Source organism: Perca fluviatilis, chromosome 1 (assembly GCF_010015445.1).
Source record: "Perca fluviatilis chromosome 1, GENO_Pfluv_1.0, whole genome shotgun sequence".
NCBI lineage: Eukaryota > Metazoa > Chordata > Actinopteri > Perciformes > Percidae > Perca > Perca fluviatilis.
This window is the reverse complement of record NC_053112.1, coordinates 29,479,854-29,498,674: the sequence shown is the minus strand read 5'-3', so window position 1 is coordinate 29,498,674 and position 18,821 is coordinate 29,479,854. Positions and strand designations below refer to the sequence as shown.

The window sequence follows — 18,821 nt, the reverse complement described above, 5'->3', positions numbered from 1 at the left end:
TCCGAAGCAGATAAAAAGAGGAACCAGTAGCTCCCTTGGAGGGGACAAAACTATCCAGAACTTAGTGTAAAAACATGCATAGTACTCCAACATTTAAGTGAGCATCATCAGTTTGCAGGCCTTTTAAGGCAAAAGATAGTTGGCTGCTACTGAATACCAAGGGCACCTAAATGCTAATTGGCCATCACCAAACTTAGCTGCATGTGTTTTCAGCTCCATCTGGTGGTGTGAATGTGGATGACAAAAATACTTCAATGTGGATTATAATGCTTTTTTCATGTTCACAACAAGAAAATAAAAAGTTTACCTTTATTACTCCTTTAAATTAAGCACAGATTGTTATTCTTATTTGTTTCCTTCTCAAGTATTTGTGGGAAATGTTTACCTTTATTAGATAGGAGACAGTGGTGAGCTGCGGAATGACATGCAACAACATATAAAAGTCCCCAACCGGATATAAACTAGGAACATCAGACCCCTAGGCCACGATCACATTTTGAATTATTTAGTGTAAAATAAATAAAATTCACAAAGGCGTGTTACATCCAGCAGCCACTGTTTTTGCAGCAATTCCCACAAAAAAGCATTATAATGCTTAAAAAAACTTGACTTTTAATTAAATAATAAAAAAAATGTTCTTGATACAAGTTGATAAAATATTTAACAATGCCAATGTTGAACATCCACCTCGCAGCTTGAACCAAAAGAAGGAAAATTATATCAGAATATGCCTACCTCATAAACATGACAAAAAGTAGAATAATAAAATATGTATAAAGAATGATAGATGATGTATGCTAGAAAGGCTTTTGATACTGATTGTCCTTGTCTTTAATTAGTAATATGCGAATTCAAGCAAAAAATATACATTTGGGGGATCATTTCTATATAGCGCATTGATTCAAGACATTGACACAACAGTAGACGTGTTTTTCTTGCTCTGTGATTGGTCAGAGAGGACCAGCACCCACCCCCTCAACTGACCACTCCCCATCCGCGTTTTGTTCACGTGACTTTACTCAGCTTACACTTGCAAAGTTAAAAACAGAGTGTTTATCAGGTTGTTTGCTGAAATACTCTGCGACTAACCTAGCTTCCCTCCGCGTTGTTATTTTACTCTTCCCATCCGTAACCCCTTATTATTCCCCTCACTGGTTCTTCGAGCTCTTTGTAATTCAGTTAAATTATTTGTTTGGTGTTTTCTGCAGTTGATACCGTGCAGCACAACAAAGGTTTATCCCTACCAGCACGTAGCATTTGTCGAAAGACTGCTACACTAAATATCTTGTTCTGCAGACGTTTGGCTTGCTATTTTTTTTTGTTTTTGTTTTTTTGGGGGGGGGGGTATTTGTTGCAGCTGAAGCTTGACAGGAGGAGCTCACCGTAAGGATTTTTAATCGAGCATTTGGAGAGCGCCATGGCGACCGAAGTGGATACGTGGTCCTTGGCTCCAAAAGCTGACGGTGAGTGAATTCATTCTGCCTCGCTTTATGTAACGTTAGCGTACGTCGGTGCAAAGTATCAGGGAGCTACCGACGGGCCTGCTGGCGTGCTCTCCCTGATCCATTGTCCCTGCATGGGATGGGCAGCAGCAGCGCCAGCCATACTCCACCATGTGCTCCGTTAAATTCAGACACAAGCACACCCACACACACGAGCACTGGTGCAACGATCCCTAAACACTTAAGCAGCTTTGCACTTTTTACACGCTGCAATTACACCCGAGCTCCATTTGCATTTTCGCATTTTAGGAGCTTGGTTACGGTGTTTTGTTGTTGGGACTGCTTTTACATTTAACCCTTTCGCGTTTCTGATTGGACGAGGCCACAATGCTTACTTCCGCTTTGAGAAGTCGTTGCTTGCACATATGTTTTGTATTGTTTTGATACGCAGGGGCTTTTGCTGTTCCATTTTCGCTATTAAACTAGTACATGCATGAGTAAGATGTAGTTGTTTTGGTTCCTGTTTTTTTTTCTTCCATGAGCGTACATATGCAAGATGGTTTGGTTCCTCAATTACCACTTGGATGTCAACCTGTTTTTGTTTAACCGTTTTTTTTTTCTAATTTCTTTTTTTAACCCAGACGCCCCTTTCCTGCATGAAATTAGATATTTTGATAAGCAGTTGCTTGCCGAACACGATCGCAGTCAGTTTTGTCGTTGAGAAATACAAAAACAGGAAGCAATTTAGATTTAAATCGAACAATTCGGGCAGCACCAAACATACGTTCTTTATGCGCACGATGTCTCAATAATGGTTGTGATTTATATTGCACAGGCTTTTTTTCAATGATATTTGAGCTCATGGTACACTGGTTTCAGTGCTTTCCTCGCTCAGCCAAGCGATGACGTCGACATGCATATAGCCCATAAGAGCCAGTAGGAGAGCCTTACATAATCTCTCGGTTGCTGTGTATTTAAAGGTTACATAAATAGTAGAAATATTTTGTTAGCACTGCCAACCGCTTGCAATGTATCAAACTGAAATGTCACAGGTGTAAGTGGCATTTAACCTCAAACATAAATACCTTGAGTTGTGTTGTGAGTTGTGCCCAAAAAACACACATAACTGAAGGTTACACAGAAATAAATCATTGTACGTGAGACACCACGTGGTTTGGTGTGTGTGTGTGTGTGTGTGTGTGTGTGTGTGTGTGTGTGTGTGTGTGTGTGTGTGTGTGTGTGTGTGTGTCAGTCAAAGCAGCTGGTGCTTCAGTGCACAGACTGGCCCTTTTCTCAAGGAAGGTCAGCCACGCTTGATTGAGTTGCCTCTGTTGATGAGGTACACACACACTTCATTGTCTGTGCTGGAAAAAAAAAGCGGGACAAAACAACTCCTTGATACATTGTGGGTCAATCTGGACACTGAAGACGCATAACAGTATGGGAAATGTGTCAAACTTAGGCTATGTGGTATAGTACACAAGTCTTCTCAAACGATCAGTTATCCTTGCTTTAAAGACATCTGTATTGGGGTCATAACTAGTGATTATGGTTTATTGGGAATTCATTATGGATAGGTTACCAGAGCCTAAAAGTAATCTCTTAAATTTGCTAGTCTCACCAGAAACCAAAAACTCATTTGAATGTATTTGATTATGAAATATCTGTAAAAAAAAAAAGCAAGCCTCTCATTGCATTTTATTTGCATCATCCTGTTTGTTCAGCATGAAAGTTCCCAAGTCATCTTTTTATGACATCAACTCATTCATAACAAAACAGCTGACATGTAAATACATAGTTCTGACACACAGTAGTCTGTTCCACTAGTGCCCATTCTCTCTTTGTACAGGAGACGATAATGATTTCTTTTGTCATAAGAGCAAAATCCTTAAACAACTCAACTTGTGTGTTTTTAGGGAAGGTGCATTTTTGTTACTTTACCTTAACACATGACAAACATCTAAAAATTGGGTCTGAAAATTAGACATTCTTTTTTTATCAATGGAGTACGCGTCTTGTCAAGTAATGTTCTACTATACATAATCTTGTTTACAGGTCTGTGCTGTGAGGAGTGCAGATTTAGAGCCCCACCTGTGAGAGCATTTCCAAACTCCTTGGGTAAATACATGCGTTTAGAGCACTATGGAAGAAACCAACTGCCAAAGATGTCAAGCCAGATTTCTTCGTGGCCTGCTGAGTACACATTATGTTATGGTCTTAAGCTTTCTTCTTTTGTTAACCCTCCTCACCCAACATACATTCATGAAAACATGTTTTTACACACCATCCATTTGCATGAAGGGCTCCAGTTTTGAGCAAACCACCGGTGCAAAGTAGTGCATTACTGGGCACCAGTGGAAGAGATTGGCTGATTATAAAAAAAAAAAAAAACATGTTATCAGACTCAACCGTTTATCTTGGTTGCTCTAATCTTTTGTATGTACCGCCTAGTGCACTTTATCTGTGTTGTTGCTCTGCAGCTGTTACAGTTTGACTCAAGAAGCACAGTCAGCAAAACTGTACAAGTTCCCATTAAATGAAGTTGTTCATTTTTCTCTCCCTGCATTAATAAAAGAAGAGACATAAGTGTTTCACCAGCGGAAACCCTTGTGCTTTTATTTGTGCAGTGTGTGTGTGGCCAGTCTCCGTTGTTACTGTTTTATGTTTAAACACGAGTCACCATATGCACACAAGGTCAGGCGATGTGTCTGAAACATGTTTTTAAGTAAAATTCTGCCCGAGTCTGCTTTCATTAAATGAAATGACAGTTAAACCCCTCAGACTTCCACACCCTTTTCTCCCTTGATAGATAATCACCACAGGACCCTATACAGTAGGGCTGTTTTCTACTGTCCCCAATATTATTGTGCTGATGCTTGTTTGGCCTTAGAGGACATCACACACTTAAAAAGTATGTGCGTGGTTTGACAGAGAAAGACCCTTTCTAGTCGATTTAAAGGTTGACCTTTTTATTTAACCAGGATGTTAAACTGTGACTTAGTTTTGTTTCCTTTTTGAGAGTCCGGGCTTATTGTGATTCACAAACTGACGTAGACTTAAACACAGGGAGGAGGGAAATGAAGAATAGAAGGAAAAGTATAAATGCATAGCAAAGCAAACAAAGTTATGAATCTGTTGGTTTGTGCATGTTAAATCACCCACTGCTGCCTTACTATAAACAATTTTACACATTGTCATCAAAAGTTAATATGCACAAGTCTCTGGCAGTCTTGGATGTCTTGCAATACCTTTCTTGAGATGCACAGGGATTTATTATCTATAACTTTGCTCATTTCACAAAGTTTTTGTCTGAATCTAAGTCAAAGACCTTTCTGAGTTAGTTGAGCTTTTCACAGTAGACGTGCAAAAACAAATCTGTGTCATCTGCATAAACATGCATTGCTGTCTTTAAAGATTAAAGATGTTTTAAGACATGTCCAGAGAGCCTCTGCTTTGAATAATAGTTTGATTGTTTGTTTTTTTGTTTTTTTTTTACAAATATAAGTTTAACTAGTTGAAACTTGTAAAAATCACTGTAAAATCCAGAATTTATAAATATGCAAATATTGCTTATTTCCAAAGTTTGCCTGTTGATGTCGGAAATCCTGCTCATATCTACACACCCCATACTTGGATTTAATGTGAGCTTCAGTAGATGCATGTTGTCAACAACCTTCTAGTGTCAAACTCTGCCCGTGGCATCATTCTGCACATACAAGTGCAACAGGTTTTTGAGTGGAGGGGGAGGGATATGAAAATGCTGCTACATTTGACAGATTCCCCCAAAAATTATAATCGTGCCAGTGCATACTTAGTTAAACTTACAGCTGTGAAATCTAGGACTGTACCTCAGGAGGAATGTGCTCCACTGACCTTCTCATTCATAAACCTTACTACTGAATGGTGACCTAAAACCAAAAAAAACCTCAACACTGCTGTTTAGGCTCACTGGCTGTGGAAAGCTCCCACACAACATGTAGGACAAAGGTCCTCGGCTGTCCTGCATCTGGCTGTGTGTTTAAAATTGGTTGGATGCGGGGTTGGTTTTGAAAACCCTCATGACAGTGTTGTGTTTGGTATTCATTTTGTTGTGCTCTGGTAGGGGTGAAGGGTTCACAACAGTGAGTTTGTTCCTGGAGCTTTTTGAGACGGACAGTGACACAGACCTTAAGACAAGAACTTTTAGCAGTTGAAGTTGGTACGATCTCTGCGGTGTCAAAAAAACATAGCTCGCTGCATTTTGTTCTGCTTGTTTAGTAACTCTCGTCTTGGCAGGCGTCTCTGACTTTTTCTGCCTTCTCGTTTTTCTGCTCTTTTCCAATTGGCCGGTCGTGTATTTGGCTTGCAGCCATTGGTTAGTTTCTAATTTATTGCACTGGCGGGCCCTGTGGCCTACATGAGGATAGGAGAGGGAACAGGAGGAGGAGATCACACATGGTCGGCTGTTTACAGATTTTGAAGGCCAAGGGTGTGGTGCTGCTCTTACTGCAACAGGTTAATTCAGGGAGGTGTCCTGCTTTGGGGAAAGGTGCTTCCGTTCATTTGTTATTCACACTCAAAGTTAAACATTTGAGATATTTTTGAATACCTTTTTCATAAAGTAAGTTGCAAGTAAATAGTTTTTTCTTCCATCAGAAGTATGATACAATTACCCCAGTTGTAACCATTTGGTACTTTTGAAGCACACAGACTGCAGCTGCTTTTTAAGACTGTTAGTTTTATCTGTGGCTTGGACATCCCCCCCCTTCCCCCCCTCTGTATGTTTTCTACATGTCCTGTAATCTATAAATCCTCAAACTGCCATTTGGGCCCATGGCCTGTAAGTATTCATTACACCCTCAAACATTCCTCCTCGTCTCGCTCTCCTTCTCTCCTACAGCCTGGGCATGTGGCCAGTCATGGGCCCAACCATGCCATATGTAGTCAGATCCGCTCTAGCCGCTGCAGACATATCGCGAGAATACGGAGAAAAAAAAAAAGATGTGGTGTCAGCATTTCTTCAGCACGTGTTCCCCTTTGCTCCCTCCCTCCTCCCATGCCTGCTGGAACACTCCCATCCAACTTGTTGTCTCCACACCAAGAAGCAACCTGGGCAGACGCTTTAACTTACTATATACAGTGTTTTTGATGTGTACGTGGCTTGTTTACATTGGAAAATGAGACTCCAGATGTTTTATGGTTCTCTACTGGCTGAATCAAAAAAACTGTACAACACATACGCGCCTAATAGCTTGTGCAACAACGCGCTATTAAAACATAAAAGTAGTCCATTTATTACTGTATAATGTAGGCTATACATGTCACACCTAAATGTTGACGCCTGCTGTTGCAGGACTGTGGTTGTGAATTTGTGCTGCCATCTTATGTCTGTTTTGGGTGTTGGTGACCTTTTGGCTTGATGTGCATAACACAGCCCTAATACATGGAGGTGGCTGTAGCACACACTGAAAGAAAGCATTGTTTTTCATGCCCTGAGCCAGTGTTGCTGTGGTTTAAAGGTGTTTGTGCAGTTTTCCGAATGCGCCTGTGATGAACTTTAGTTTTTTTTGAAGTGCAGATAACAGAAAGTTAACAGCTAATATGTCTCACTATTGTCATGAGCCATTTGTTGCATACCAAATCCTTGGGTTTACAACAACAACATGCAGGACATGACTTAGTCTTTTCACCAGAACTGTAGAAATGTGTTTGCAGACAATATTGATACATGTTAGACTTGTGTTTCTCAGAGCTACGCCATAAAGCTTTTTGCTACAGTTGTAAAAATGGCATAGGTCTGAAAATTCACCAGTACGATTTGAATTATTATTATTATTATTAAGATTATTAGTATTCCATTGTTTGGACACAGAAACAAATAGTCTCTAATAGATATTTACATACTTCCTTTTTTGTTTGATTTACATTCTTGCTAATGTTTGTTTCTGGGAATCATGTCACCCAAGTAAACTTAAAGCCATAAATAAACACTACACTACATGGCATGACATGTGGACACCTGAACATCTCATACACCTGCTGTATATGTCACTGTTGAACATACAACAGCCTCCACTCTTCTGGGAATCTTTCCATAAGGGTTTGGAAACTGGCTGCAGGGATTTGCTCCCATTTAGCCACAAGAGCATTAGTGAGGTTGGACAATGCTGAAGAGTTTTGTCTCACTGTGCACCCTGGCGTTGTCGTGTTGAAGTTAGAAAGGGTATTTCCCAAACTGTTGCTATTGTGTCCACATACTCTAGTCATATACTGTACTTGACTGTCTACAGTGACTTGCACATGTTTTTATGGCCGTACAATGAGAAACCGCACCCTTAACATCCATCAATCTTTCTATTTTTCTGACCACAGGGGTGTTCTCTTTCGACGACAACCTGGCAGATGCTAACCATCCCTACACCGTTGACGATGACTTGCTGAACGAGGCGGAGGTGAACGGTAACTGGACGCCTCAGGAGAAAGCACTCCACGAGGCACGACTCAAAGCCAAAGCCAAGCGTCGCCTGCGCAAGTCCTCCTCCCGCAACTCCACCAGCGAGTCTTTCTCTGAGTCAGGAGAATTGTCTGGAAGTGACCCACACAGCCCAAAGGGCAAAGTCAACACCAGTGACCGCAAATCCAGGACGGGCAAAGGCAGAGGCCTGCCAAAAAAAGGTACATTTGAGCTACACTGGTGAATTCAGCTTTCTTTTTTTGGAAGCTGCCACAGCCTTTTTTATGGCAGTGGTTTTTTTCACATAATGATAATGGTGAACTTGCCTTTATGGTTTGTCTGCTGGTTGTCTCCAGGTGGGGCAGGTGGTAAAGGAGTTTGGGGGGCTGCTGGGATGGTTTATGAAGATGAGGAACCTGATATGCGGGACCCTAACTACGATGAGTCTGCTCAGGTAAGCGATTACGGCAGACTTTAACTGTTCAAAATATGTATATTTATCTGAAAGAGATGGGACTCTCTCAAAAGCTTTTTTTTTTTATTTATTATTATTTATTTAATTCTTTATTTTCATTTTTTTGGGGCGTTGTATGTCTGTATTAGACAGATGGCAGTAGAGAGATGACAGGAAATAGGAAAAGAGAGAAATGGGAAATGACCTGCAACAAAGAGACCGACAGGAGGTGAGCTGGGGGCGCTGTGGCTCATGGTCGTAGCTCCTAGGCACCGTGGCGCCCCGGGGTTTGTCCTTATAGTCGTAAAAACATTTAACATGATTTCCCCCCATAAGCTATCTGTGAGACTTGTTTTCCTTTTGGATATTTATTAATCATTAAAGTAGGACTGCAACCAGCAATTATTTTTAAATATTGATTATTATTTTCTCAATGTAATTGTTCAATTATGCATTCCATAAAATGTAAAATCGGAAAATGTTACATCTTCAAATAGCTTGCTAATAACCAAAAGATATTGGCCAAGATATTTGAGATTTTCTGCCTGGAAAAATAACTTTTAAATGTAAGGGAAATGTGTTCTTTTTTATGAACTGTGGAAGTTGTGGAACTTTATTTTATTAATTTCAAAATGCTTCCGTTACCTGAGCATCATCAGCAGTCCGAACATGAACTGTTTTGCCACACAGGCCATCCCCATCAGATGTTAGTTTGTCACAGCTGTTGTTGGTCTGACCTGTTGTGCGAAGCAGCGTTTTGTTCCAAAGAGGCCCACTGATCAAAGCTGACACCTTTTTATTTCTTGTGTCAAACAAACGTGCTGATGTTGAAGGGCTGCTGCTGAAACACACTGAATATAAAAGAGGCTTTGCTCTGCGAACAAGATAATAGTTGTCCACACTCCGACAGCAAGCATATGCAGCATTGCATCTCTATTGAATTAAACAATGCGTCAATCTCTCGTGATGAATTGTATTATCTTAGATGGCATACGATCAAAGAACCAGAATTTATATTGGATAATTAATCTATTGGGTTTTGCTGTTCAGATGCTGTTTTATGTCAAAACGTCCAATTGATTTTGCCGAAGCTCATTTAAAACAAACCTGCTCACGTGATTGTTTCATCCAGGTGGGTTCGTCCGATCACAATCAACAGTATTTTCCATCTTTAACCCCGTTATCAAGCTAAGTCTGTGATGCTGAAGGCCAGGTTTTGTTTGTCCCCTGTTAGGTCACGCTCACTGAATGCAGAGTGGGAACACAGCTTCCATCAGTCAAAAAGTTGATAGCGGTTTTGGGAACAGCTCAGAAAAGCACAGTGCAATTTGGCCTTGAATGTTGTGGGATTGTAGTGGAAAAGATGTCCGTGTGTTAAAAGGGAACTGGGACAGAGTGGTTTAGAAAAATATTCAGGACATGTGCAGACAGTGCCCTTTTGAATCACACTGAGGGGATCACCTGATGAAGGATTTCCGAATGGTACAGGTTGTCCTCTACGTGGGTAAATGACAAAATGTAAAAATAATTTTAGTAGCCATGCAAAGGAAAGTGATCGAGAGTAGTCCTTCCTCTCCTTTGATCAGTTCCTTGGTTAAAGTATCATCAGCCTCCATGTTGAGACAAGAAATGTTGGTTCAGTCTTTTGCCTGTACTTGGCCATAAATTATTGTTTTGGTTCTCTCCCCATCGAAGGAAAAAAAAACACAGGAAAGTGAATCAGCGACTTTGGCTACAATCCTTCTTTATACTGATATTTGTCTTCCTGTTGTATAAACTCAGGCTTATCAGTAGAGGTCAAGACAATTGAGTAATTATTTGCTATGCTCTAGATTTTACAGGACATCAAAATTGGAGCCAGCTATTCTCTTAAAAAAGCAAAGTTAGTTATATCCTTATAATTGTTTGTAGGCTCTTTTTTTAAATGCATTCAATCTTTGCTAAGATTATGATTTTATCGATGCTTCCTATTGTTCTCCAGGTTAAGAAAAACAAAGTTAGTTGGACCGGTTTTGACTGACCTTGGCATTAACTAATGCGAGCGCTGGGACAAGAGAGACGTTTATGACAGTTTATGACCTATATATAATCACAGAGGGCTAGAACAGGGACAGATAACACTGGCATTTTTTTTAAAGAAATCTCAGTGATATTAATCTCATTATTATGCCATGTTATAATTTTTTATACTCTGGTTTCCAAATAATGTGTATATATGTATGTATTATATAAATAATTTGGACATGTCATAATGAATGTGCATCCTTTGTTGTGCATTTTTGTGTATATGGGATGGAGTGATAATGTTTGTTCCTGCACAGGGGGACACAGTTTATGCAACAGTTGTGCCAGAGGTAGATGAGAAGGAACTGGAAAAAATGGTCAACCCAATTGTACAGGAGTACTTTGAACATGGAGACACAAAAGAGGTCCAGGTAAATGATTTCAAATAAAGCATTTCCTCTTCACTCAATGAGAGCTTGTCTGCACAGATCATTAGATCAGTAACCGTACTGGTTAGAAAGTGTATCGTTCAGTTTACACTTGTTTAGTGTACACTGATTCAGTATTGATCAATTGGCTCCACAGCTGAACTAAAATGTTCTTATTTGTCCTCCTGTCAGATGTTGCTGAAGGGGCTCAACCTGGGCCAACATAAGTACGAGTTCTCCTCCCTGGCTGTGTCCCTGTCTCTCGAAGGCAAGGCCAGCCACAGAGAGCTGACCTCCCGCCTGCTGTCTGATCTGTCGGGCAAGATGCTGTCACAAAGTGAAATGGCACGTGCCTTCGACAAGATACTGAAAGAGCTGCCAGACCTCATACTGGACACACCGGAGGCTCCACAGGTAGACGTCTACATTTAGTCATATTGCTGTACTTATTGGACTACAAAAAAAACAAACCAAGATGTGGAGATGCATCCTGATGTTTTTTTCTAATGTCTCTCAGATGTTAGGCCAGTTTATAGCCAGAGCCATAGCGGACCACGTCCTCCCAATGTCATTCCTGGACTTTTACAAGGGCAAAGTGGACTGTGATCATGCCAGGTGAGCCGAGACCAGCAAAACTAAAATGCAGATACAGTAGCTTATTTATTTTATATGCAACAGTTGTGATGTTGAGAAAAGCCTCTACTTTTCACTTTTTAAGAGGAACAGATGTCATCTTCTCCTTGAGTACAGCTTGTTTATCACATCATGTTTGGGTAGAATAAAACATCTATGTTGTAGTGTTAGCTTGGTAATATTCGACCTCCATGGGTAAATCCCTCTTTGCCTATAACAAACTTAATGTACATACTATATCTCCATTTCTGTGCGACAGAAATTCATATTTTGGTGTTTTTCTTTTTCAGAGTGGCTTTAGACCGTGCCGAAGTGCTGCTGAACATGAAGAGGGAGATGGTTCGTCTAGATAATGTGTGGGGTGTGGGTGGAGGCCTGAGACCTGTCAAACATCTCGTCAAAGAGGTAAGCACATTTTTTTTAAAAGACGATGAACTGATGAGTAACTTTCTCGATTCTATATTCAAAATGAGTTAATACATAATCGCAAACATCTCAGGTCAGTAGTTTGTATTGACAAGCTCTGCTTTGGCATTACATAAGGTAAACAGAAGGCAGAAATGCATGCTGGGTAGAGAGCTGCAGGCCAACCCTCTGCTAAGTTGCTGTGTCAGCAGAGCACTTTTCTACCCTGAGAAGTGGGAATTGCAAAAACGAGGGCACAGGAGGAGCCGACACAGATGCACAACCTAACCTTTAACTGCACACACACACACACACACACACACACACACACACACACACACACACACACACACACACACACACACACACACACACACACACACACACACACACACACACACACACACACACACACACACACACACACAGTAAATGCACACACTTGTTCCCTACGTGCTGTTGGCTTTGTCTCGTTTGCAATTATCGTTCCATGATGTGGAATTTCTGGAATTATTCGTGCCTATGTGGGTGTGGATGGTGTGGGAGTTTCAAGTGCTCATCTTGTAAATTGTAAGTTATGCAACAATGTAAGGGATTTTGTGCTTGTTTAGAAATGGGAGCGTGGTCTATCAGTGTTCTCAGTCATACAGCATTGTGTAGCCCTCAGAGCCACAGGCTGTCCAGTTTTGATTTCCTGCCTGGTTGTGTGCAGCCTCAGGGGAAACACACTGGGCTGCAGGAGGCACAAGGCCTCTTTCACTCGCTGCTCTCACTTGCTTTCCCATTCACGCTATTATTGTGCTTTTGCTTGCAACCTCTTCTAATCCTTTCAGTTTCTACACCCTCTCCTCTTGTCCCTATCCTGCCTGTCCACATTACATCCCCATGTTGTTTTTTCTCAGATGCTTTGACGACACATTCCCCCAGCTCAGTGAATTAGACCCAGAGTTGACTCACAACTGTCGGTGTAGCTTTGAGGGGTTTTAACTTGTTGCATCAATCACGCTCCACTCTAATCTCAAGTGGTATGACTAATTGTTCCATAAATAAGTCTTTTTTTTAGCAAAATGGTCGGTGTGTGCAGCTCAGCAGCGAGTGACATAACCAAGCATTACTAACAAATGAAGCGGACACTAAAAGATTCAAGCACAGCTTCAAACAGGAAGACATTCTTTTTTTCTTCTAGTTGACATGTGTGCTGAGATTTATTTACCAAGGAAGTCAGGTTATGGATGGATGGATGGATGGATGGATGGATAAGCAAAGTATATTCAGGTGTTATTGAGCTCTGGGTTTAACTCTGTCTGTATTCTGTTTTAAGGTTTATTTTATCTACAATTGTAAAACTCCCAATATACAGGGTGTATAGGAACAAAGGTTTGTACACACAGAAACCACAACAACAGAGACCAAAACTAATGTTTTAATTTGTGTGTGCGTTTGTTCCAGATGAACCTCCTGCTCAAGGAGTACCTGATATCAGGAGACGTGTCGGAGGCAGAGCACTGTCTGCGGGACCTGGAAGTCCCACACTTCCACCATGAGCTGGTCTATGAGGTATTGAAGACTAGTTATTGTGTCAGTCTTGGTTTGGTTTTTATTCTGTCATGAAACAACCACAATCACACTTTTCCACATATTCACCAAGAAAACAAACAAGCAAAATGTAGCCATGCCATATGTATCGCCCATATGCTCGCCTCTTTCTTCTCCATATGCCTTGCCTGCCTCCTCACCTGCTGCTCGCCTCTCTTCTAATAATATATATGCTCCATATCCAACCAACAATATTATATGTAATAACCTTCCATATATATAACCAACTCAACATATATATATACTTATAATAATAATATATGTATATATGTATATAACTCTTAATAATATATGTATATATATATATGTGCTAATAACCTTAATAACAACTTATCTCCTGCCTCTATAATATGTATAATAATATATATATATATATATAATAATAATAACCATATATATATAATATGCTCACTCCTGTAATAGCTCTCCTCTCTCTCCTCTCTGCATAATAATATATATATATGTGTATATATATATATATGCTCCTTATATAGCAATAATATATATATATGTGTATGTAATAATATATATATATATATATATAACTGCTCTTTATAATAATAACAATAACTTGTATTGATAGGCCATTATGCCACTCATATATAATATTATTAGTATTGTGCATATATATAGCATAATATATATATATATATATATATATATATATATATATATGTATCATGATATTGTATGATAAAATGTCCCTTTGGTAGTGATGACGTGTGTGTGCCATGGCAATGTGTGTGTGGCAACCGCCATATATGCCACTCTCCTCTCCTCAGCAATGATGACCCTTATATGCTACCATGGCCTTCCATGCTCTGCTCATAATATTTGGCAGCATATATAACCATATTATGTATACTCCTGCTCTGTGTGTGCCTGCCACCATATATATCCTCTATCACCATATATCTCCTCCTCTCCTCCTGCTCCTTTCTACTCTCTCTCTCTCTACTCTATATATACCATTTCCCTCTTTCCTGCTCATGTATACTCTCCACTATACCATGTGTGTATGCTGCTGCTATATATATATATATGACCGCCTCTCCTCCTGCTGTATACCCTATATGCTCACCTGCCTCCTCTCTGCCTGCTCCTGTGTGCTCTCTCTCCTTTCCACCACCTTGTTGCCCTGCCTGTCTCTCCTTCCTGCCTTATACCTGCCTCTCTCATGTCTCCTTCCACTGCCTGTGTATATATATATGTAATATGTAATATGTGTTGTCTCTTTCTTAATAATATGTAACCATATGATGACATATATGTCATATGCATATGTATGTTGACATATATGTATATATATATGTGTGTATATATATGTATGTTATTGTATATATATGTGTTGATATGCTCTTATGTGTGCTCTGTATGTGTTGTTGGCTAATATATATGTGTGTGTATATGTAATGTTAGCATATATATATATATATATGTGTTATATGTAATAGTATTATGTATGTATTGACATATATATATATATATGTATATGCTCTTATATATATATATATGTAATAATAACTGTAATAATATTGTGTGTAATGTTGGCATCATATATAACATGTTGTATATATATATGTATGTGTGTGTATATATATATATATATATATATGTGTGTTTTTGTGACTGTAATTTCTGTTGTCTGCCAAGGACCGTTTGTGTCTGGCAGGGGCGTTCTCTCATTTGCGCTACATGTAATAAAAAAAGGGCTCAGTCCAAATCAATCAATCCAACATGGAGAGGCACATTGCATAACATGGAACTGTTTATTCTCCATACTAATTGCTCAGTGATTGTTATGTTGTGGGTGTTACGGCATACACGTTTAGGTACTGGCTGTTATTAAAGAAAAGCCAATGATCTCTCTCTCTCTCTCTCTCTCTCTCTCTGTCTCTCTCTCTCTCTCTCTGTCTCTCTCTCTCTCTCTCTGTGTGACATCTCCTTTTGTAAATAAAAACAGGTGATCATGAATTCGTCACTAAATTTTTACACCGTGTACTGGTGCTATTTTTGTTCTACACATGCAGCACATTCAGTAATGATTCATCCAGCAGGAATTTTGCAGATTTTCATTATCTACAAATAACCACAAATTGAAGTGTTTTCTTAAAACATTAAGAAAAGTCTCTCTCTCTCTCTCTCAACAAAAAGTCTGTCTCTGTCTGTCTGTGTCTCTTTACCTTCTCCTTTCTCATGTATTCAATAAAATGGCAAACACTGCCGCTGTGTGGTGAAATGTGCATCTTACATCTTTTTATTATTAGACAATTGACATTGGATGGCAGCAGCACACTTCTCTTTCTTACACATATATGTTATATCATCTCTTTTTTTCAGGCTGTAGTGATGGTGCTGGAGTCAAAAGGAGACACTGCTAGTCATATGATGATAAAGCTGCTGCAGTCCTTCTGGAAAACAGGCCTCATCACTGTGGATCAGATGAACCGGGTCAGTGCCTTTTTTAATGTTCTAGTTTTTAGCTCACTTTCAGTACAGAATATATTGGTCTATGAAAGACATGATTTTAACAAGCTGTGAATTTCATACGCTGTTTTCCGTGTAGGGTTTCCAGCGTGTCTATGACGAGCTCCCAGAAATCAACCTTGACGTGCCACACGCCCATTCTATCATGGAGACCTTTGTGGACCTCTGCTACCAAGAGTCTGTCATCACCAAACAGCTGAGGGATGCCTGTCCAGCCAGGTGAGTTGGCCATTTATCAGCACTTGAAAACATTTTCCTTTTTCATATCTCATAATAAAATAATTCTTAATGGCTGGTGTCCAAAACCAACAACGTAGTATGTGTGTCTTTTCAATACTTCCTGGCTCACCTTCCCTGTCTATGGCGCTCAGTCCCAGGTCCACTTGTTCCTGTTTATGATGTACATCTTTTAAAAGGTGTCACACATGTATAGTTTTTAAGTTTAAATAAAGGCTCAGTAATTTCCTGGAAACATTGAACTGTAGCTTTTAGCAAGCATTACTTATAACAGGAGTAAATAGTGCATTTTTGGGTAGTATTTTCAGCTGCAGTATAATACACATTTTGGGGCAGTAGCAAGTACAATTGGCAGCAGGATGGTGAATGTGGTATTGACTCAAAATAAACCACAGTGCCTGTGTTTGTGGTAATGAAGGTTAATGTCACCCAGTGCAGCAGTGTGGATCACTGATGTGTTTTTAATAGTTTGTAGTCAACAATGGAGCTCTGTTGCACAGAGGATAAAAAAGAGAATGATTGACAATAAGACAAATCTAAATACATCCAGCCTTATTAACCGATTTTAATATTGTAAGGTTCCTACAAAGTTTACACTAACATGTTTCTCAAACTTCCTCCAACAGAGGACGGAAGCGTTTTGTAAGTGAAGGAGATGGAGGAGCGATCAAGAACTAATCCACAGGAGGAAGAGCAGATTAGGAGGCGGAGGAGGGGTGTCTACAGGTTCTTACCCCCGGTTTCCGCTCCAGCATGTTTTCCCCTGGATACGGCATGCTGGCAGTCTAAAGTTTCCTCGTTCCTCTCCTGATAATGTTTTCATTACACAAACCAGCATTGAAGTTCGGTGAAAGTAGACTGAAGAGTCGCCCAGGCGTTCAGTTCTAAACATCTTGTTGTTTGCTGTTTTAGACATTTTTTTGTAAAAAAAAAAACTTTATTTCTGGGGTTGATGTGCCCCTCTTGGCTCAGTCTTTGTACCTGTTTCTCAAGAATAATTTGAGTCAAAGCTGCATAAAGACATGCTGGACAGGCTGGGGTGTGTGGGAGATGAACTTGATGGTTTGTCTCTTGCTTTGCTTCAGCTGTTGCCATGTCTCCATTTTCTCCATGTAAAGCGCTATAAATGAAAATAGCACTTGAAAGACATACAGGATACTGTTGAGTAAGCACTTAGGTTTAGATCCTTGTTGAGCTAAATTACTTTCTATTTTCAGCCACAAATTATTTCAGGGACAACAAGCTTTGTACCATCGGGTTCAAGTGGTTATATTGATCCTTAATGAACAGAGTTTATTGTTCGTATTTTTTATTTTTTTGCATCTTGGTCTCTGAGGCCAAATGTTTATTTTATAAAGCAAAGCAGTCGAAGCAAGATGTTTTTTTTTTTTTTTTTGCACTATTTGGGTGGTTATTTGAAACTTGCATTAGGGCATATATACTTTGGAAGCCCTTTTCTGAAAAAAAAAAAATAATAAATAAATTGGGGAAAAAAAATGAGAATGCAATCTTTTGAGCACTATGCTTGCAATTAATGAATATACAGCTCACATGGCCAGAAATGGATTTTGGACAGGTAACCTTAAGCCAGACCTTCTGTAGAGAGCAGAAGTAATCTGGAAATTGTCTTAAACTTGTTTAACCGTCTAATATGTCTGTGAAATGGCCACCACAGCTTTTCTTGGAAGACTATATGTTAAGTATATACATATTCTTTTCTGCCACTGTCTGTAACAGTTTTTCATGTTGACGGAAGTAAAAGATGTGGCTGAGAAATATATTTCGTTCATTAAAAAGCAACAAAATGAAGTGTCTGTATTCCTTTTTTTGTCATGCCAGCAGTATTGATGAAAGAATAACTAGCAGTAAGTGATTGGGCAAGTGTGGTGGATATGTACATCAATCACATTTGTTGATCAGTCATCAGTTGTGATGCTTAATGTATATTTCAACCATGTCTTTAACATGTACCTGTCTCATTTCCCATCTTTCTCTATGACCTATGGTCAACTTAAACCTGTAACCAAAAAAGTGGTTTGAGGCCAAAGCTTGACTTTTTTTTTTCTCTGACTCTTGACCTCATTTATGGTACATTACTGGCTATGTGTCATAGCAGAGCTTTATTATGCTTACTGTGTAAATAAAGGGTTGAGGGTAATAATGTTGGTTCAAATTTAGAAACATGTAATTCAAAGGATGTTCTCATTCATGCATGCAGCTGTACACTGTCAAGAGGCTATGCTTGTATTCCTACAGTTATGTTTGTACTATGGATTTATTTTGGATCAGCTGCTCACTAAACCCTCCCTTACTCAAGTAAATCATTTTATACATTTAAATAAAATTACATATTTCCCTCAATATCATATTTGCATGATATTTTTTTTTTCTTTTCTTGCACATCTCTCTTTTATTTTAAACATTTAGTTAAATGTGTCATTTAAGGCATTCAGCAGGTCATGGACATTCTTATTCAACAATAGATTCCACTGTAAAAAAAACAACCTATTAATCGAATGATATGAAAAAGTTAATTAAATATAAAACAGGTATCTAAAAATAATAAATGAACAATAAGTCAATATACCTTACACAGGGGCTAAAGAGTGTGCGTTTACTTTTTTTTTGTTCGTCATAATCTTGCGCATGTCAGTTATTTTTATTGACAAAATCCAATATACAAAGATACAGCTATATAAAAC

The 18,821-nt window shown here is 39.3% G+C and overlaps 1 protein-coding gene across 2 annotated transcripts; it reads left to right on the top strand.

Moving 5' to 3' along the window:
• The first annotated feature begins 1,011 nt into the window (after positions 1-1,011).
• Positions 1,012-18,480, top strand: pdcd4a (programmed cell death 4a). Of its 2 annotated transcripts, XM_039797508.1 has the most exons (12): positions 1,012-1,463; positions 3,498-3,560; positions 7,794-8,096; positions 8,232-8,329; positions 10,651-10,764; positions 10,954-11,175; positions 11,279-11,376; positions 11,685-11,799; positions 13,249-13,356; positions 15,736-15,846; positions 15,962-16,101; positions 16,746-18,480. In XM_039797508.1, exons 1-12 carry the CDS (start codon positions 1,418-1,420, stop codon positions 16,795-16,797), a joined length of 1,470 nt encoding a protein of 489 aa, XP_039653442.1. In that variant the 5' UTR covers positions 1,012-1,417; the 3' UTR covers positions 16,798-18,480. The 2 variants fall into 2 exon arrangements, with proteins under 2 accessions (XP_039653442.1, XP_039653451.1); XM_039797517.1 differs by lacking the exon at positions 3,498-3,560 and having other exon boundaries at positions 1,013-1,463.
• The last annotated feature ends 341 nt before the right edge of the window (positions 18,481-18,821 follow it).

Coding starts and splice junctions, on each gene's coding strand:
- pdcd4a (XM_039797508.1), top strand. CDS start 1,418: ATGGCGACCGAAGTGGATACGTGGTCCTTGGCTCCAAAAGCTGACG. Junction 8,097..8,231: donor CAGAGGCCTGCCAAAAAAAG/GTACATTTGAGC, acceptor GGTTGTCTCCAG/GTGGGGCAGGTGGTAAAGGA. Junction 11,377..11,684: donor GTGGACTGTGATCATGCCAG/GTGAGCCGAGAC, acceptor TTTCTTTTTCAG/AGTGGCTTTAGACCGTGCCG.